This window comes from Symphalangus syndactylus, chromosome 5 (assembly GCF_028878055.3).
Source record: "Symphalangus syndactylus isolate Jambi chromosome 5, NHGRI_mSymSyn1-v2.1_pri, whole genome shotgun sequence".
Taxonomy (NCBI): Eukaryota; Metazoa; Chordata; class Mammalia; order Primates; family Hylobatidae; genus Symphalangus; species Symphalangus syndactylus.
The window spans coordinates 124,568,371-124,588,322 of NC_072427.2; the positions used below are offsets into that span (position 1 = coordinate 124,568,371).

The 19,952-nt window shown below is 35.0% G+C and overlaps 1 protein-coding gene across 2 annotated transcripts in view; it reads left to right on the forward strand.

Annotated features, from left to right (window-relative positions):
• The first annotated feature begins 1 nt into the window (after window position 1).
• The window catches only part of MYEF2 (myelin expression factor 2), a 38,904-nt gene continuing 18,953 nt past the window's right edge, over window positions 2-19,952 (forward strand). For both annotated transcript variants that reach the window (XM_055279023.2, XM_055279025.2), the window contains exons 1-7: window positions 2-269; window positions 9,535-9,743; window positions 10,970-11,022; window positions 12,222-12,229; window positions 12,324-12,417; window positions 18,462-18,653; window positions 19,351-19,504. In XM_055279023.2, coding sequence (XP_055134998.1) covers window positions 109-269; window positions 9,535-9,743; window positions 10,970-11,022; window positions 12,222-12,229; window positions 12,324-12,417; window positions 18,462-18,653; window positions 19,351-19,504 — 871 coding nt within the window. In that variant the 5' untranslated portion in view covers window positions 2-108. The remainder of the gene's footprint in view (window positions 270-9,534; window positions 9,744-10,969; window positions 11,023-12,221; window positions 12,230-12,323; window positions 12,418-18,461; window positions 18,654-19,350; window positions 19,505-19,952) is intronic.

The window sequence follows — 19,952 nt, forward strand, 5'->3', positions numbered from 1 at the left end:
CTCGGGGCCTTTTCAAATCGGGATCCGTTACCGCTTCCCCGGCAGCCGCCATTGTCGCGCTCGGAGCCCCTCAGCTCAGGCGGCCGAGGCGGAGGCAGCGGCGGCGGGATGGCGGACGCCAACAAGGCCGAGGTGCCCGGGGCCACTGGTGGCGACAGCCCGCACCTGCAGCCCGCGGAGCCGCCGGGCGAACCGCGGCGAGAGCCGCACCCCCCGGAGGCGGAGAAGCAGCAGTCGCAGCACAGCAGCAGCTCCAATGGCGTTAAAATGTATTGTCTTTTCCTCCGGGAACCGGGGCGAGGTGGGGGGCGGGGAGTCCGCCGGGGGGCCAGAGGCCGGGCTGGGCCTCGATGGGGGACAACCACCCCCAGACCCCGTCCCGCCCTCTGGCCATCGGCTGCCTGAGGAGCAGGTGCAGCTGGGCCGCTCCCAGGCCCTTCCCCGCCCGCCCCAGGCCTGGCCGCCTGCGATCCCGGGAGCCGGGGCTGGGGGCCTGGGGACCAGCGCTCCTCCCTGATTTCTAGCCCGAGTCAGCGGACACCCCTCTTCCCTGACTTTGGTTAAAGAGTCTTTGAGCAAAGCTCAGCGACTGCCACGGTTTGCAGGAAAATGGTCCCCCTTTAAGGACCAGTAGTTAGTGTTCATCACTAGGGAGTATCTAGGGATGACATCATCGGACATTTCCTCTTAACCACCGAGATCATATTTAAAAGGAATATCCCTGGCTTCTTTCTGAGCTTCACAAGTTTAGTGTTTTCTTGTTTTCTAACGTGTATGTTCATTTTTAAACTGATTTATACCGAGAGGAAGTTTAATAATGTGCTGTTAGACTTTATGTGTTGTGTTACTCTTGAATTGGCTAGACGTACTTTAAAAAGGGAAATGTGCGATGTACGTGGCTTCCTTTCCCACTGGGTAATGTGCGTCAGCTGTGGAGAGTATTTTTTTTTTTTAACTCAGTGTATGATTATCTTGTTTGGTATAATAGATGGTTAAGATTTTTTTTCCTAAATGAAGGAAAACTTTTAAGGTCGCAGCTGTCACCAGTGCTTATAAAGAATTTAGTTGACCCCAATCCATAAGAATTTCTGGTTCTAGGGAAATGTTATGCTCCCCTTTGTTCTTGTCCTGTGGGAGGATATGAAGTTAAGCGCTTACTTTCATATGCCTACCTCCTTAAACCTGAGGTTGAAAGTATGTTAATAATTTAGTGAAAACATCCTTTTCCTTCTCTGTTATGTCTCAGAGCAGAAAGCAATAGATACATGCTCACAGTAAAATAGACAAGGGAAAGATCTTTTCTGACCTTTGTATAAGAATGTTTGAAATGGTATGGTAAGACCTGGACCAGTCTGTGTAAAAGTTGGTGGCAGATAAGATGGGGGTAGCTCTCTCCAGCTCTTTGACACTCTTGCTCTCAAATGAGTTTGAATAGGATCGGCAGCATCTTCTAGGAGAATAGAGGTGCAGGTATAAGAGATTGAAACTTAGTGGAGTTTGTTCCTGGATGAAGAATGGTGCACCTCAGTAATTGAGGAACCAGAAAGTGAATGAAGCACTTTCTACCATGCTTGCCAAAATGTGGGCTTTTGGGAATTTGGCATTAAAAATAGAAATGAAAACCGGTTGAATGATAAACTTAAAAATATGTGCTATTCATATGTAAACACGAGTATACATGCCACCTTTTCTCCTGAACAAAAAGTGCAGCCTTGAATTACAGAGAGAAGCGCTCCTATACTTGGGTATGATTAGTGTTGATACAGGGGAAGTTTGGTATCTAAACCTCCATCAGATTCTCTAATCCCTTCTAAAGTCTCATCGTGATTTAGCAAGACAGGAAAAGAGAACGGAGAAAGGTGGAGAAAGAATCCCTTTCTAATTTAGGAAGAGAAAAATATAAGGTGAAGAAATGCAGAAATATTACTAGTAAATACAGATTATTTCCATATTGCTTATAATTCACCTCTCTCCCCTTCTCTTTATCCCAGAAGTTGAATCGAGTCCAATTTACTCTCAGGGATTTCTCTTACTGTCTATTCCATAAGAACATACGTGATGGTCCAGCATGAGTCATTCAAACTGAAAAACTAGCGACCTAGTCCTTTTTTTTTTTACTTCGTGAACTAGTAGGAGTGGATAACAACCCCAATGTATAAACCTAGAGTTGATTACTATATGATTTTAATAAAAATAATTCATTGTTCATTATAAAAATTACCATAATATTACCCCAAATTGTATATTGGTTGGAATTGAACAGAGTACTGCTTGTCATCAGGATTAAAATAATATTTGCTGAGGCTAATCCATAGTTATTGAGGGTGGGAGACCAAATATTTGCTGAGGTTAATCCATAGTTATTGAGGGTGGGAGACCACTATGTCTTATTCTTCTTTGTATTCTTAAGGCCTGGTAAATATTTGTGGAAGAAATGCAGAAGTGAACTTTCATGCTTATGAAACTCATATACAGGGAATTTAGTTTCCATGTTCACACCTTTAGAAAAGTTCCGTTTTCCAACTGTAGTCTTCTTTTTTAACACCAAATGGTATACTAGCTTTCCTTTTCTTAAAAATGAATAGGAGGGAAAAGAGAAGTATTATTATAACTTTATTATTCATGTGTAATTAAATATAACTTTGGAGTAGGTAGAGATTGAGAGTTATATTAGGGTACTATAAAATATTAAGCATTGGAGCAAGGTAATGTGTTCTTTAGTTGCGTGATTTTTATTAGGAATAAAGACTAGAACTGTTCCCCCCAGCTGTATTGAGGTAAATTGACAGAAATTGTATATTTTGAAGTGTACAATGTGATGTTTTGGTATACAAATAAATTGTGAAATGATTACTGCAATCAAGCTAATTAATGTATCTGTTACCTCACATAATTACCATATTTTTTGGTGTTGAAAATACTTAAGATCTACCCTTTAAGCAAATTTCAAGTATACAGTAAATAATTATAGTCACTATATTGTACCTTAGATCTACAGAACTTACTCATCCTATAACTGAAAGTTTGTGCCCTTCGAACATTTCCCCATCCCCTGCTGCCCTCCACCTCTGGTAAACACCCTTCTACTCTCTGCTTCTGAGTTTGACTTTTTTTAGAGTCTGTGTGTAAGTGAGATCATGCAGTATTTGTCTTTCTGAGTCTGGCTTTTTTCACATAGCATAATGTCCTCCTAGGTTTATCTCTGTTGTTGCAAATGGCAAGATTTTGTTCTTTTTGTAAGGCTGAATAATAATATTCCAGTGTGGATGTGTTGTGTAAACACAAAATATAATATATATCATGTTTCCTTTAACCATTTATCTGTCAATGGACACTTAAGTCGTTTCCATATCTTGGGTATTGTGGACGATGCAGTGAACATGGGAGTGCAGATATCTCTTTGAGATAGTGATTTCATTTTCCTTGGATGTATACCCAGAAGTGGCATTGATGAATCATGTGGTAGTTCTGTTTTTAATTTTTTGGGGACCCCTGATGCTGTTTTCCATAATGGCTGTACCAATATATATTCCCACCAGCAGTATCTAAGGGTTCTTTCTCCACATCCTCAGCAGCAGTTGCTATCTTTTGACTTTTTGGTAAATCATCCTAACAAGTATGAAGTGAGATTGCAGTGTGGTTTTGAGTTGTATTTCCCTGATGATAGTGATATTGAGCACCTTTTCATATACCTTTTGGCCATTGGTGTGTCTTCTTTGGAAAAATATCTATTCGGATCCTTTTCTCATATTTTAATTGGGTTGCTATTGAGTTGTATGAGTTCCTTATACATTTTTTAAATTAATCCCTTATTGGATATATGGTTTGCAAATGTTTTCTCTCATTTCTTAGGTTGCCTTTTTATTTTGTTGATTGTTTCCTTTGCTGTGCAATAACTTTTTACTTTGATGTTGTCCCAGTTGTTTGCTTTTGTTTGTGTTGTCTGTGCTTTTGGTGTCATATAAAAAAAAAAAAATCATTGCCAAGGCCAAGGTCATGGAGCTTTTGTGTTTTCTTCTAGGAGTTACAGGGTTTTAGGTGTTATGTTTTAAGTTTTTAATCCATTTTCATTTTGTTTTGTATGTGGATATCTAGTTTTCCCAATACCATTTTTTGAAGAGACTGTCCTTTCACCATTGTATATTTTTAGTGCCTTTGCCAAGGGTTAATTTACCATATACTTGGGGATGTATTTTTGAGTGTTCCGTTATGCTCCATTGGTCTGTGTGTCTGTTTTGGGCCAGTACCATATTGTTTTGATTACTATAGATTTGTAATATAACTTGAATCAGGTAGTGTGATACTTTTAGCTTTTTCTTCTTGTTCAAGATTGCTTTAGCCATTTGAGATCTTTTATGGTTCATACAGATTTCAGGAATTTTTCCATTTCTGTGAAAAATGCTGTTAGAATTTTGATAGAGATCACATTGAATTTATAGGTCATTTTGGGTAGGAAGGACATTTTGGCAATATTAATTCCTCTCATCTGTGAACATGGAATATCTTTCATTTGTATTATTTTCAATTTCTTTTATCATTGTTTGATAGTTTTTCAGTGTATAGCTCTTTAGCTTTCTTGGTTAAATTTATTTCTAGGTATTTTATTCTTTCTGATGCTATTTTAAATGAGATTGTGTTCTTAATTAATTTTTTGGATAGTTCATTATTATTACTGTATACATATGCAATGGATTTTTGAATGTTGACTTTGTATCCTATAACTTTACTGAATTTGTTTTAATAGTTTTTTTTTGGTGGTGTCTTTAAAATTTTCTCTGAATAATTTTCTATATAAGATCACATCTTCTGAAAACAGAGATAATTTTACTTCTTTCTCTCCAATTTCGTTGCCTTTTATGTCTTTTATTTGCCTAATTGCTCTGGCTGTGACTTTCAGTACAATGTTGAATAGAAGTGTTGAGCATGGGCATCTTCTCTTTTTCCTGCTCTTAGAGGTAAAACCTTCAAATTTTCACTGTTGAGTATGACATTAGCTATGGGGTTGTCATATATGACCTTTATTGTGTTGAGGAACATTCCTTCTATACTAAATTTGTTGAGAGTGTTTATCTTGAAAGGATGTTGAGTTTTGTCAAATGCTTTTTCTGGATCTATTGAGATGATCTTTGATTTTTAAAAAATCCTTCATTCTGTTAATGTGGTGTATAACATTTATTGATTTATGTATGTCATCCTTGCATCCCTGGGATAGATACCATTTGATTATGGTGCATGATCCTTTTAATGTGCTGTTGAATTAAATTTGCTAGTGTTTTGTTGAGAATTTTTACATCTGTGTTCATCAGGGATATTGCTGTAATTTTCTTTTCTTGTAGGATCCTTGTCTTGCATTGTTATCAGGGTAATCTTGGCCTTATAAAATGATTTGAAAGAGTTTCCTCATGTTCAGTTTTTTGGAAGAGTTTGAGAAGGATTGGTATTAGTTCTTAAATGTTTGGTAGAATTTACCAGTGAAGCTATCACGTCCTGGGCTTTTCTTTCTTAGGAGATTTTTGATTACTGACTCCATCTCCCTTGTTATTGGACAGTTCAGATTTTCTAATTTTTCATGATTCAGCCTTGGTGAGTTGTATATTTCCAGGAATTTATTAATTTCTTCTAAGTTATCTAATTTGTTGGTATATAATTGTTAATAGTAGTTTCTTATAATTCTCTGTATTTGTGTGGTATCTGTTATAATGTCTCCTCTCTGATTTCTTTATATATTTTTATATTTTTTCCTCTTTGATTTCTGATTGTTTTTTCCCCCTTAATCTAGTTTAATCTTTGTCAGTTTTGCTTATCTTTCAAAAACCAACTTTTAGTTTTATTGATCTTTTCTATTGTTTTTCTAGTATATTTCATTTATTTTTGCCTTGATTTTCGTTATTTTCTTCTTTCTACTAACTTTGGACTTAGCTCTTTTTTCTAGTTCCTTGAGGTGTAAAGTTAGGTTGTTGGAGATCTTTATTCTTTCTTTTTTTTTTTTGAGACGGATTCTTGATCTTGGCTCACTGCAACCTCTGCCTCCTGGGTTCAGGTGAATCTCCTGTCTCAGCCTCCCGAGCAGCTGGGATTACAGGCATGCATCACTACGCCTGGCTAATTTTTGTATTTTTGGTAGAGACAGGGTTTCACCATGTTGGCCAGCCTCATCTCAAACTCCTAACCTCAAGTGATCCACCTGCCTTGGCCTCCCAAAGTGCTGGGATTACAGGTGTGAGCCACTGCACCTGTCCTGGAGGTCGTTTTTCTTAATATAGGCATTTATTGCTCTGAACTGCCCTCTGGTAGTTTTCCTCTGGAACTGGGATTAGTATTGGATCTCATACTACACCATTATACTTTTAAAATCACACATTAGAACTATGTTTCTTCTTTTGATGTTGGAGGTTGATTTTTTTCAGAAATTTGTGTTATAATTTAGATACGCATAGTTCAATTTTTAAGAATAGATAACATTTTTATGACTATTTTAGAGGTTTTTCGTACATTGTGGGAGTTGTTGTCTAAGTGAACAGTTTGGGAATTTAGTACATTGAATTCTGGATGTAGTATTAATATTTTGGAATTATGTAGCATCATTTCCTTAAGAGTTTTCACATATATTTTTGCTTTCTCTTCCAAAGTATTTATGACTTGGAAATAGTTCAGAAATTATATAATTATGGCTCAGTTTCTTAATAATTAAAGCATCCCTGTAGCCTCTAAACTGTTACGCCTTTTATAGATTTTTTTTTCTTTTTTTGTTATACACTGGGAAGAAAAGATAAATTTTAATTCATACATCGTAGATGAGCAGTTTAGCAGTATTTTTAAGATGCTTCTTATTGGGGAAAATGAAGAAATTACTTTCTCTGATCATCTTTGAGTAAATATTTTAAATAAGATATTATATATAATGTTATTGTTTTTAATGGAATTATCAGATTGTTGTAAGCAAATATTTAATCTATGTAACCCCACCCAAGTCAAGAATAGAACATTGTTAAGTACTTCAGAACTTCATGTAATTTTCACAATTGGTTTAATCCAGGAAGAAAATAGGCAGGGGAAGGGGTATTAATCTAGAGACTATATAGATATCTGCTTACTGAGTAGAGTCTTAGTTACTTTACAAACATTCATTGAATTCATCTAAGCCTATTATGTAAACAGGCCCTTTGGGAATTGAAAAGAAAGGTTTGTTCTTCTATCTGCGGTACCCAGAAACCAGAGAAAAGGCCTTTGTGCCTTTTGGCTGCTTGCTGCCATTTTCAAAAGTGTCACTCTGTTCAGACAGGTAGGTACTTTCTAGATTTAGACAGTTGAGAAGACTCCCTGCTAGGCCATGCCATTTCTGATGAAGGAATATGTTTGATAGTGAAGATGTCCCTTTCAAGGTCTAAAAAAAATGGCAAAGCAAGTTTGGTCCAAATGTCTCTTTCTTTATTCTAGCAGTTTTTCTGGCAACATCTGTGCTCAGATGAGTATGGATTCTTAATTGACTGTTAATTCATTAAAAAATTACAGCACAATGTTATATGCAGTCACCGTGCGAGGTGCTGCTGATACCAAAGTAGATAGTTTTTGTTCTCATAGATGCCAAAGCAGATAGTTTTTGTTCTCATAGAGTTTACATACTATATTTATGGCTGTTACCTACAAAGAGTATAGTGTTCAAGAAGCTCTGCATATTATGTAACAAATGACTGCAGTTAGAGGTGTGTGGCGCATTGCAATGTAGGGATCACCAGAATTGTTGGGCTTAGAAGATAATTTAGAGCCTGGCTCATGAAACTTGGTTTGTTGTCAGAATAATCCAGAAAGCTTTAAAAAAATTTAGATTCCTGGGTGTCATCCACAGTGATATTATTAGTAATGTTTGTGAAAAATTGCTTTAAAATTGAGGTTTTGTTATTAAAATAGTTTTAAATTGACTAGAGCACTTATTTAAGTAAGAAATCTATTGGCCGGGCACGGTGGCTCACACCTGTAATCCCAGCACTTTGGGAGGCCGAGGCGGGTGGATCACCTGAGGTCAGGAGTTTGAGACCAGCCTGGCCAACATGGTGAAACCCCGTGTCTCTACTAAAAATACAAAAATTAGCTTGGTGTGGTGGCAGGCACCTGTAATTCCAGCTACTTGGGAGGCTGAGGAAGGAGAATTCCTTGAACCCAGGAGGTGGAGATTGCAGTGAGCTGAGATCCTGCCACTGTACTCCAGCCTGGGTGATAGAATGAGACTCTGTCTCAAAAAACAACAACAACAACAACAAAAAACCAACAAAAAAGCCCTATTGTTTGTTCTGTAAAAAAGACTTGTTTTGAAAAGTAAATTGCATTTTAAAATAGAAGTCCAAATTTTTAACTGTAGGGTTTAAGTGTACGCCTACATCTTTTGGATGGTTGGCATATGACATCATAGAGTTGCATTGTGATTACGGTGTTATAAATTACTTTTTTTTCTAGTTAAGGCCTCATTAAAAATCAGGTTTGGCTGGGCGTGGTGGCTCATGCCTGTAATCCCAGCACTTTGGGAAGCAAGGCGGGTGGATCACGAGGTCAGGAGTTCAAGATCAGCCTGGCCAAGATGATGAAACCCTGTCTCTACTGAAAATACAAAAAATTAGCTGGGCGTGGTGGTGGGCACCTGTAATCCCAGCTGCTCAGGAGGCTGAGGCAGAGAATTGCTTGGACCTGGGAGGCGGAGGTTGCAGTGAGTTGAGATCGTGCCACTGCACTCCAGCCTGGGCAACAGAGTGAAACTCCATCTCAAAAAAAAAAAAAAAAAAAAAATCAGGTTTATGAAATTTTGGCTTATGTTGCTTTTATGTACTGCATCTGTCCTACATTACCCATTGTAGGTAATATTAATGAAACTGTATAATTTGATGAAGTACCCTATTCTAGTTTATAGGTTAATTTGTAACATAAAATATTAGGATACTTTATAAGTTTTCTGTGTTGATCAAAATTGGGAATAGAAGAAAGTTTGAGAGTCTTAATGTGAGTATATACATATATAGATGTGGATTTATAGACATAACTTTGTATTTTAATTATGCTTCTAATTAAGGGAGGAGAAAGTTCTGAGAAGAAACTATTAACCTTTAAGAGATGAACTTTTTCAGAGTAACATTGTGTTAGTTTTTATAAAAGTTTTTAATGATGCCCGGAAAGTTAATTCTCCATCAAAGATGGCAGTTTTAGATACCTTAGAAGTAAAATTATCTGCTCTCCCCTCTGTTCCAGTCTAATAGCATTTATTAATTAAGTAGTGTGATGGGAAAAACTGGGTGATTGTTTGGATGCTTACAACAATTTAATGTGGGAAAAAAATGAGGACTGTTAAATGAGAAGCCAAACTCTTGCTTTGAAATAGCATTGGGTAATTTCAAAGCTCTCAGGCTGATTCTCCAGCTACTTTGCTGAGGTCTAGCTTAGTGGAGAGTTTTGCGAGGTGATAAATATGAAATATTTATTTAATATAGACTTCCATTCTTATATACACAACTAAGGGTTTTTGTTTGTTTGACTTTTTTTAATTCACAGGGAGAATGATGAATCAGCGAAAGAAGAGAAATCTGACTTAAAGGAAAAATCTACAGGAAGTAAGAAGGCCAATAGATTTCATCCTTATTCAAAAGACAAGAATTCGGGCACTGGAGAAAAGAAGGGTCCTAATCGTAACAGAGTTTTCATTAGCAACATCCCATATGACATGAAATGGCAAGCTATTAAAGATCTAATGAGAGAGAAAGGTAACTATCTCTGAAATAAGCCACTGTTGGATAATCTTCATATAGGCAGAGAGGGAACTACACAAACATTTTTATTCCTCTGAGCCACACAGACTCAAAAAATTGATTTTTATTTCTTGACATGTGAATTAATCTTTTCCTCTTCTTTCACTTGACACAATTTCATTACAAGGTAGTATGGATATTTTTCTTTTTGCCATTTTAGTGGGATAGTAGCGAGCCAGCATATGCATGCCACCAAGAATTTTGTTAAAGTGATTGCTTTGTCTAGTTGAAGTTTTTATAGATTTTAAAAGGGCTATTGCATTAGTTAAGCAATACATTTAGCGTGTTAAAGAATGAATAATAAGGTCTGATTATTTATTTTTTTTCCAAAAGCTGTTTTGTTATTATCTTGGTGGAGTCTGGAATCTGGCTGTGGAATTTATTTTGTTTGCATTGTCATGACTGCCATGATGCTGTCTTTGCAGTTCTAAATTAAAATTGCATTACTGCTGTTGCAGTTTTGTTTTCAGAATAATCTGAAAACCTTCATCTTATATACATGGTTGGTTTTGGGGAAAAATAATTTTAATACTTGATCTTGTAAAAGTTAGTTTTGTTATCTCTTGAAAAATTGAGTTTCAACAGTCCTGCAAACTATGTACTTGGCTTTGAGGCTGATCTCTTCTAATAAATTTTTTTAAAAATTGCATTGGTGTATCTGTTGTAAGGTGACAACTATTTGATTGGTTTTATTCATTGACTTTATTTAGAAAGTGTGTGGCTTGCTGTGAAGCATGATTTGTAAATTTAGTTTACTGATGGCAAACATGATTGAAGACATTCAGGTAGAAAGTCACCTTAAAACAGCTGTTGTGTGTAGGCTGACCAAAGTTATTTGAAAAGTGCTAATGTTGATGTTTTTTAATATGATAGGTTAAGGGACCATTTGTATGTATATGTGCATTTGTTCACCAACTATATCATGCTGGCCAAAATATGATCTGTAGTATGAATTAGGTTAATATGGTTGTTAGCTTTTTTTAGAGAATGTGGATGATGTACATTTCTGAAAATTAGTTAAATTTACATAGCCATTGATAGGAGGTATGTTGGTCTGGTTTTGATTGTTGGTGAATAATAGGTGCTTCTCTGTAGAGTTGTGCACAGGTGTGCAGTAAAGCAAGATACTGGTGTTTAAATGTATTGTTTCTTGGTATCTTCCTTTTGTATGTCTTATGTAGTTGGTGAGGTTACATACGTGGAGCTCTTTAAGGATGCGGAAGGAAAATCAAGGGTAAGTGCTGTGGGCAATAATCTGCGTGAGGTTTAAAAGTTCCTCAGCAGCTTACTTTTTGTATAATACTTGTACCAGTTTTTGGAAACTTAAGTTTCATTTTGTTTTACTTTATTATGCAAGATTTGAGGCTCTATACCAGCAAGTCTGACACTTATACAAACCTAGCTTCCTGGAAGGGATGGGTTTTGTAAACACTCAAAAGGGGCATTCACTTTTCCAATGCTCTAAGGTAATACTTCTTCTTAGCCAATAAGATTTTAGCATAGGATTTTTTTTTGTTGTATTTTGATGTCTTCAAGGATACTTTAAAAGTTACTGAATTGATAATATTCCTGAGTTTTTTGAGGGGACTATAGCTTAAAGGTGTTAGTTCAGAATGTATTTTTGAAATTTTACTGAAAAGCTAAATTTGGTAGCCTGCGTGCTCTGACCAATTGGTATGAATGACATTTACGATTATATTGACATAGAAGGAATTGGTTGATAGTATATTTTGATTTTTAGCAATAAGAATGCAGTATACTGAAGAATACAATGGAAAACTTTTAGCAATGTTTAATAATGTTAGTAAAACTAGTTGGGTGCATGATGAATAAAAATTTTGTCATTACATTCAAATGGGACTTTGAATGGCAATCACAGGGAATTATTTTTTAAAATAACTCTCCAAATTAATTTATTATTAGTTTATAGGTGATGTTTACATACTTCCAACTGGGTGCTGTTAAATGTGCAGCCAGTTTTAATCTAATAGATAACTTGTTACAAATAAAATTAATATTTATTCACTATTTGATTTTAATAGAGTTGAAAAATATGCCGTAGACAATACATCTTTTGAAAATATTTGTAACTATAGAAGGATAGATCTGTTGGAGACTTATTTCCTTGAATTCCTGTTGATTTAATTTGTGCAGTGATGTTAGTTTTAACTTAATGAAAGTCACCTAAAAGTAAAAAATGTGCTCCAAGCTTGTTACTTGTTAGATTCTACTATCTTTAATAGATGTATTTAAAAATTTAGGGAAAATTTGTGGTTACTTGCCTGTTATGTTCTGGAGGTATAAAAGATGAAGTGATTCTACCATATTATTAATTGCCTTAATGATTGAAATGTTAGAACTGATTATTAACTTCATGTACTGATCTAAAACTTTTTTTCTTTTGCATATTTTGACAAATCTACCTGGATATAGGGTTGTGGGTAAGAAATTTTTTCTTTAAGTATCTTAAGTCAAATTAAACTTGGGAAAAAAATTAGCACATAAACATTTCCTATAAATTTTTTCCCTATTAAGTGTGGTTGAATTCAAAGATGAAGAATTTGTAAAGAAAGCCCTAGAAACTATGAACAAATATGATCTTAGTGGAAGACCCCTCAATATTAAAGAGGTAAGATTTCTTACATTTAGAATTTAAACATTTGACTATAAAGACATGTTTTCCTTGGATTTTCAGTTTGGTAATATATTTGCCTGACTACAACTTTTTTTAAAGCATAGGTGTTTATGAAAGCATTATATATTGATGATAGTTTTACTTGTACATGATTTTATATTTGCTCTTAAGCAGTTATCCTATATACTTGATTTGTTCCAAGTTGTTAAAAATAAAAGCACATAATTTTTAAAAATTTGAGGACCTAGAAATTCAAAGGGGATAAACTTTAGGTGCTGAGTTTATTCGGTGTGGACATTTTCAATTTTTAGATTTTGTTATTTGAGAAATATAATATCCTTGTAATTGATAATTAAAGGTCACTTAATAATGCAAATATGTTATGGATTTGGATAAAATTGATATCCACTTTTTATCAGAGTTACTTGGAAACTGTACTAGATTAAATTTAAGAAAAAATTATAACTCTATTAGTGAAATTGATGACTAGAAGTTGGAATCCCCTAAAATGGAAATGTCCTCTTTGTACAAAATTGTAGCAGTGTAAATAGGTTGACAAAAAATGACTAGAAGATAGAAACAAAATATTTACAGTTTAACCTTGAGAATGATTGGCTTGAATAGCAGTCATCTTCATAGGTTCCTTTATTTTATATTGTTAATCTTAATAGTTTGATTACAGACCTGTTACGTACATATACTTGCTAAAGTCTGTGTTAAAAGAGATAAATAGTGTAACTTTGGGACCCTGAAAATTTAGTACTAATACTGATGCTAATCATTGGTTGTAGAGTAGTACTGTCAACCATGGCATTTAATAGTATAGTAATGATTTGATTCCTGGCTTTATCACTTTCTAGTGGGTGTCTAGACATGCTACTTAATTTCTCCAAACTGAAGTAATTGTAGTAGTACTACTGATAATAGAGGCATACCTTGGAGCTATTGTAGGTTTGGTTCTAGACTACTGCAATAAAGCAAATATAACAATAAAGTGTGTCACATGTATGTTTTGGTTTTGCAGTACACATAAAAGTTATGTTTATACTATATTCTGTTTAAAGTGTGCAATGGCATTATGTCTAAAAGCACAATATACATGCTTTAATTTAAAAATACTTGATTGCTGAAAATGCTAGTGATCATTTGAACTTTCATTGTAACCCTTTTGCTGGTGGAGAGTCTTGCCTCAGTGTGATGGCTGCTGACTGATCAGAGTGGTGGTTACTAAAGTTTGGGGTGGCTGTCGCAATTTCTTAAATTAACAATGAAGTTTGCTGTATCAATTGAGTCTTCCTTTCATAATAATTTCTCTGAAGCATGTGATGTTGTTTGATAGCATTTTACCTACGGTAGAACTTCCTTCAAAATTGAAGTCACTCCTCTCAAACCTGCTGCTGCTTTATCCATTAAATTTATGTAATATTCTAAATCCTTTGTTGTCATTTCAACAGTGTTCATAGCATATTCACCAGGTGTAGATTCCATCTCAAGAAGTGACTTTCTTTGCTCATACAAGAACAACTCCTAGTTTGTTTAGGTTTTATCATGAGTTTGCAGCAATTTAGTCACATCTTCAGGATCCACTTCTAATTCTAGTTTTCTTGCTCTTTCCATCACATCTTCAGTTATGTCCACCATTTAAGTCTTGAAGCCTTCAAAGTCATCCATTAAGATTAGAATCCATTTAATTCCAAACTCCTGTTAATATCGATGTTTTGACCTTATGAATCACAGATGTTCTTAATGACATCTAGAATGCTACATTCTTTCCAGAAGGTTTTTAATTTACTTTGCCCAGATCTATCAGAGGAATCACTATCTATGACAGCAATAGCCTTACATAAGAAATTGTATTTCTTAAATAATCAGACTTGAAAGTTAAAATTATTTCTTGATTCATGGGTTACAGAATAGATATTGTGTTAATAGACCTGCAAACAACATTAGTCTTCTTGTATATCTTCTTTAGTGCTCTTGGTGACAAGTGCATTGTCAATGAGCAGTAATATTTTGAAAGGATTTTTTTTTTTGAGCAAGAGGCCTCAACAGTGGGCTTAAAATATTCAGCAAACTATTCTTAAAGAGATGTGCTGCCATCCAGGCTTTGTTATTTCATTTATAGAGCACAGGCAGAGTAGATTTAGCCTAATTATTAAGGGCCCTAGGATTTTCAGAATGGTAAATGAGCATTGGCTTCAAGTCAATTTAAGGTTACCAGTTGCATTAGCCCCTAATAAAAGAGTCAATGTGTCCTTTGAAGCTTCGAAGCCAAACACTGACTTCTCCCTTCTAACTCTGAAAGTCCTCGATGTCATCTTCTTTCTATAGAAGACTGTTTTATCTACACTGAAAATCTATTGTTTAGTGTAGCCATCTCATCAATGATCTTAGCTAGGTCTTCTAGATAACTTGCTGTAGTTTCTACATCAGCACTTGCTGCTTCACTTGCACTTTTATGTTATAGAGATGGCTTCTTTCCTTAAATCTCATGAACCAGCTTCAAACTTTTCTTCTGCAGCTTTCTCACCTCTCAGCCTTCATAGAATTGAAGAGAGTTAAGGCCTTACTCTGGATTAGGCTTTGGCTTAAGGGAATGATGAGGCTGCTTTGATCTTCTGTTCAAACCACTGAAACTTCCAGACCACTGAAGTGTTATAAGCACAAACAAGTGAAATATCTTAATAGTTCAAGAAGCATCTTCTCTGTTGTGTTATCCTTCTTCCCCAAAGGTAACCGGTATCTTAAATTTTGTGTTTTTACCTATTTTTGAAACAGCATTAAGGCTGTTTCACTTTCTCATCATTCATGTGTTCACTGGAGTAGCACTTTAAGTTTCCTTCAGGAACTTTGATTCAGGAGGCCCGGCTTTTCACCTGTCTGAACTTTTGACATGCCTTCCTCACTAAGCTTAATCATGTCTAGCTTTTGATTTAAAGTGAGAGACTTGCAACTCTTTCTTTTACTTGAACACTTAGAAGCCATTTTAGGGTTATTAACTGACCTAATTTCAATATTATTGTGTCTTGGAATAGGGAGGCCTGAGGCGACGGAGAGAGATGGGGAACGGCTGGTCGGTGGAGCAGTCAGAACATTTATTGATTAAGTTCGCTGTTTTATTTGGGCACAGTTGATGGTGCCCCAAAACAATTAAAACATCAAAGATCACTGATCACAGATCACCATAACAGATAATAATGAAGAAGGTTGAGATATTGCATGAATTACCAAAATGTGATACGGAGACACAAAGTGAGCACATGTTGGGAAAATGGTGCTGATAGACTTGCTGGACATGGGGTTGTCACAGACCTTCAATTTGCAAAAAGTGCGATATCTGCAAAGCACAGTAAAGTGAAGCACAATGAAATGAAATGTGCTTTTATTTACCTCATAGGATTTTTATGAGGATTTAATGAGCTACATGGTAAAGAACTTATGTTCTGGCATCAGAGAACCTCTCTAACTCAGGGCAAATTACTTAAACTTTCTCCTTTGTTTTCATAATTACCAAGATGGGAGTAATGATAGCACCTACCTCATAGTGCTATCAGGACTCGAAGAGTTAATATATGTAAACCATTTAGTGTTGGCTATTTATTATGCTTCTGATATTACCATTGTACAAAGCACTAAGCACAGTGCTCAAAATATTTTAGCTACATAATAAATGTTAGCTGTAGTAATGATGATTGTTATTCCTGTCCAAGAGTCTCTTGTTCCTGAGGGTGAGATAATAGCTTGAAATCAAAGGCCATGCTACCAACATATAACATGTATCCCAGATACCTTTATTTGAGTTTGCTTCCAAATTATTCTAGTCCTGTTTGAGTCTGGGGTTTATAATTAAAAATGTTATTAACAGGAATGTATAGAATTAGCAGAGAAAATTTTGACTGTTGTGGTTTGTGTCAGCCAATTATTTGGTGGTTTTTATGCATAAGCCAGGGCCAGTGCTTCAGAAATATATTGGTATCTTGATTTTCTTTAAATTATAATAATCAGAATGATTATTTTGAGGATTATATCAGGTTGGTGCAAAAGTAAATGCATTTTTTGCCTTTAAAAAAAGCTTTGGATTAAAATAGTGGCAAAAACTGCATTTACTTTTGCACCAATCTGACAATTTTCTGTTTTATGTTTTCTGTTTCTCTTCAAAGGACAAGTACTACAGATTCTTAGTGTCTTTTTCTTTTATAGGACAAAAAAGTTTATTGGATGCTAAATATCAAAGCCATGTTATTATGTTCTTTTAAGTTTCAGCAAATTGTAGATCCTCAGTAATATTTCAGAGACCCTGGAGTTATATAATCGAAGTTGAAAGAGGATGCCGCCATTTTTAACCTTTTTAAGAGAAAAAAAAAAGTCTAAATTTGGCCTAGCTAAATGATGAGGGATTTATTCAGTTGACTTTTTTGAATTAATGTCACTTTGGCGGTCCCTTTCCTGAGATATCTAATTTATAGAGGGGTGGATGGAATGAATGCTTAGAACTGCTACTGAGGAAAGTCTAAGGAAGGTGTATTTCCAATGTTCCTTAACAGACTTTAGAATTACATTTTTTTCATTTAATTAAATGCAGAATAGTAGCAGTTATAAACTGCTACTGTAGGCCCTCCAAAAGCAATAGCAGTCAGTAACCAGCGGGCTGACAGCAAGGGGAAAAGAAGAGTAAAAGTCATGTTGTATAGTAGGTGGTTTGTTTTATATAAATTTTATTTTATATATGTTTTATATATGTATGCATGTATTGTATGTGTATATATTTCTGTCATATATATGTATATAAAAGACACATCAACACAGCAATACATCTTGTTAATGTTATAAGCACAAACAACCGAAATAGCTTACTATACTAGTTCAAGAAACATCTTCTCTTCTGAGTTATCTTTCTTCCCCATAGGTAGCCACTATGCTAAATTTCGTATTTTTACCTCTTTTTGAATCCTCAGGCCTGAAGAATTTATTATTAACTTATATGTTTTGAAGCATTCTTTGATACATTTTTTTCTTTTGTAATGGTTTTATTATTTCATTTACATTTTCACCTTTTATTCTCCAGCCATCCTAGAGAATTTATTAAAGTCACCCAACTTTCTTTTTATTAGTACTGTATTCCCAGACTGAGGCCAGCAAAGTAGATTCGATGGTTACCTTTACACTTCATCTTAGCCTAAAGATGGAGAAGTGATGATGGTGATTACCTTTAACATAATCATTTGGCGTTGCAGATGATAGTCTATCAATGTGTTTATGTGGTTTTTGTTTATTTGTTTTTGTTTTTTAGTATTCCACCTAGTGGAATGAGTGAGAAGTACATTTATGTTTGTGTGCGTGTGTGTGTGTGTGTGTGTGTGTGTGTGTGTGTTTGGTTTTGTTTAAAGATAGGGTGTTTCTCTTAAAAAATTAATGAACCTAACGAAAAACAATGTTTAATATCGTTTCTTACTTGGACACTTAGCCCTCCTCTATCTCTCCCCTCCTCCATCTCAGATTATAATCATTGTTGAAGAAGGTAAGAGTTTAGAAGGTGGGTAATTGTATTTTGTTCAGGAATAAAATTTACAGATTACAATCGGCCATCCTATCCTCTATCCCAATATTTGGGTTTTATAACAGTCTGTTCCACTATTGAAAAGCTTTGAATTTGGCATTCCATTGGGCATCCGATAGTGAGAATTCACCATTCCTACATTTTGGTAAGAAAAGTCACAGTGAGTACTTCACTCTTCTTTGAGTTATGTGTATGTATACATGTACCCTAGTGTGAGAGCAAAATTAAACTAATTTCAAGTTCTTAAGTGGCTTTAGTGATTGGAAAAAATATTTAACTGACATCTCTGGAGGCTGAAATCTTTTGTCTATCCACAGGTTTTTATGGGACTCAATTCTCTGGATGAGAAAAAAGCTCACTCTCAAGAGGGTCAATAATTTGAGCCAGACGGGATAGCTACTGTAGAATTTTAAGTTGTTATTTTAATTATGTAGAATTACTGATGTATTTAGCAGAATTTAACATTCAATGTGTGTTACAGGATCCTGATGGAGAAAATGCTCGTAGGGCATTGCAGCGAACAGGAGGATCATTTCCAGGAGGACATGTCCCTGATATGGGATCAGGGTTGATGAATTTACCACCTTCCATTCTCAACAATCCAAACATTCCTCCTGAAGTCATCAGTAATTTGCAGGCCGGTAGACTTGGTTCCACAATTTTTGTTGCCAATGTAAGTTCAAGCTTTAGTCTAAAATTGGTCATTCAGATAGATAATTAGATAATTTGATTAAATGAATGAGTTATAGGTTTATAGAACATTTTGCTTATTTTTAACTAAAGTAAGTGAAACAGTAATTATTGTAAACTCAAAATCAATTGTCATAGACATACGTATATATATATACACACACACAGACACACACAAGGTTAGAGTTTAAATACAACTGTTTGGATTTTTTAAACATGGAACTGTACAGTTTATACACATTCAAGCAGTTCTTGAGATTATGTGTGTTTTGGTTTATATTGGTGAATTTATTTCTTTTTTGTAGCTTTGATATTTGTGAATATGCATGCCATAGTTGGTTTGTCATTTGTTCTAAGCATTTGAAAGTCAGTGAAAACAATACTTTTCAAAATCTGGATTTCTCTTGGTAAAAATAGATATGCAAGTTTCAAATGTACAAAACAGGTTTGAGCAGTTGAGAGATGATTTTGGAAATTAAAAAAAAATAAGGATAAGGAACAATGTAGCTTAAATGATTTTAAACAACTGAAGATGTTTTTAAGTTTGAACATTATCAATATATTGTTGAACTAGAATTATAGTTCTTTATGGTTTTAAGAGTTTAGAAAAGATTCTTTTGTATTTACAGTTGGGGAGACGGATTTATTAGGTATGTAACTTTATAAAATTTCATATTAAGCTTGACTTCAAAGTTGGTTGGAAGAAGCTAAAGGAAGTGTTCAGCATAGCTGGAACTGTGAAGCGGGCAGATATTAAAGAAGACAAAGATGGCAAGAGCAGAGGAATGGGCACTGTCACTTTTGAGCAAGCAATTGAAGCAGTTCAAGCAATTTGTATCCTGATTTACATTTCAGCATTGTCTATGAGGTTGAAGAAGCATAATACCACCTTTTTTTTGGTGGGGGGTAATTGAATTTAAGGTTTGCCTGGCTTAGAGATGTGTGTTAGACTTTAGTCTCCAGCAAATAAAACCCTTACTAGGTCCAAGTATTAAAGTCACTCTTAAAACTTGAATTGGCCATATTGTACAGGGCTGGTATGAAGTTTTTTCTTTTCTCTCTTCCTACCACAATTAATTGTATACATGCATTTAACAATTGTGTAATCCATTGTATATTAATGCAGTTACTTTAAGTGAAACCATACAAGTTTACTTTTTTCAATGGTTGAATTAAAAATACATCTTATTGATGACATAAAACCATAAAGCAAAGAATTGAATATTTTTTTGAGTATATGAAAGTGGCTAATACCAATAAGTATTGAAGATGTTAATTAAAA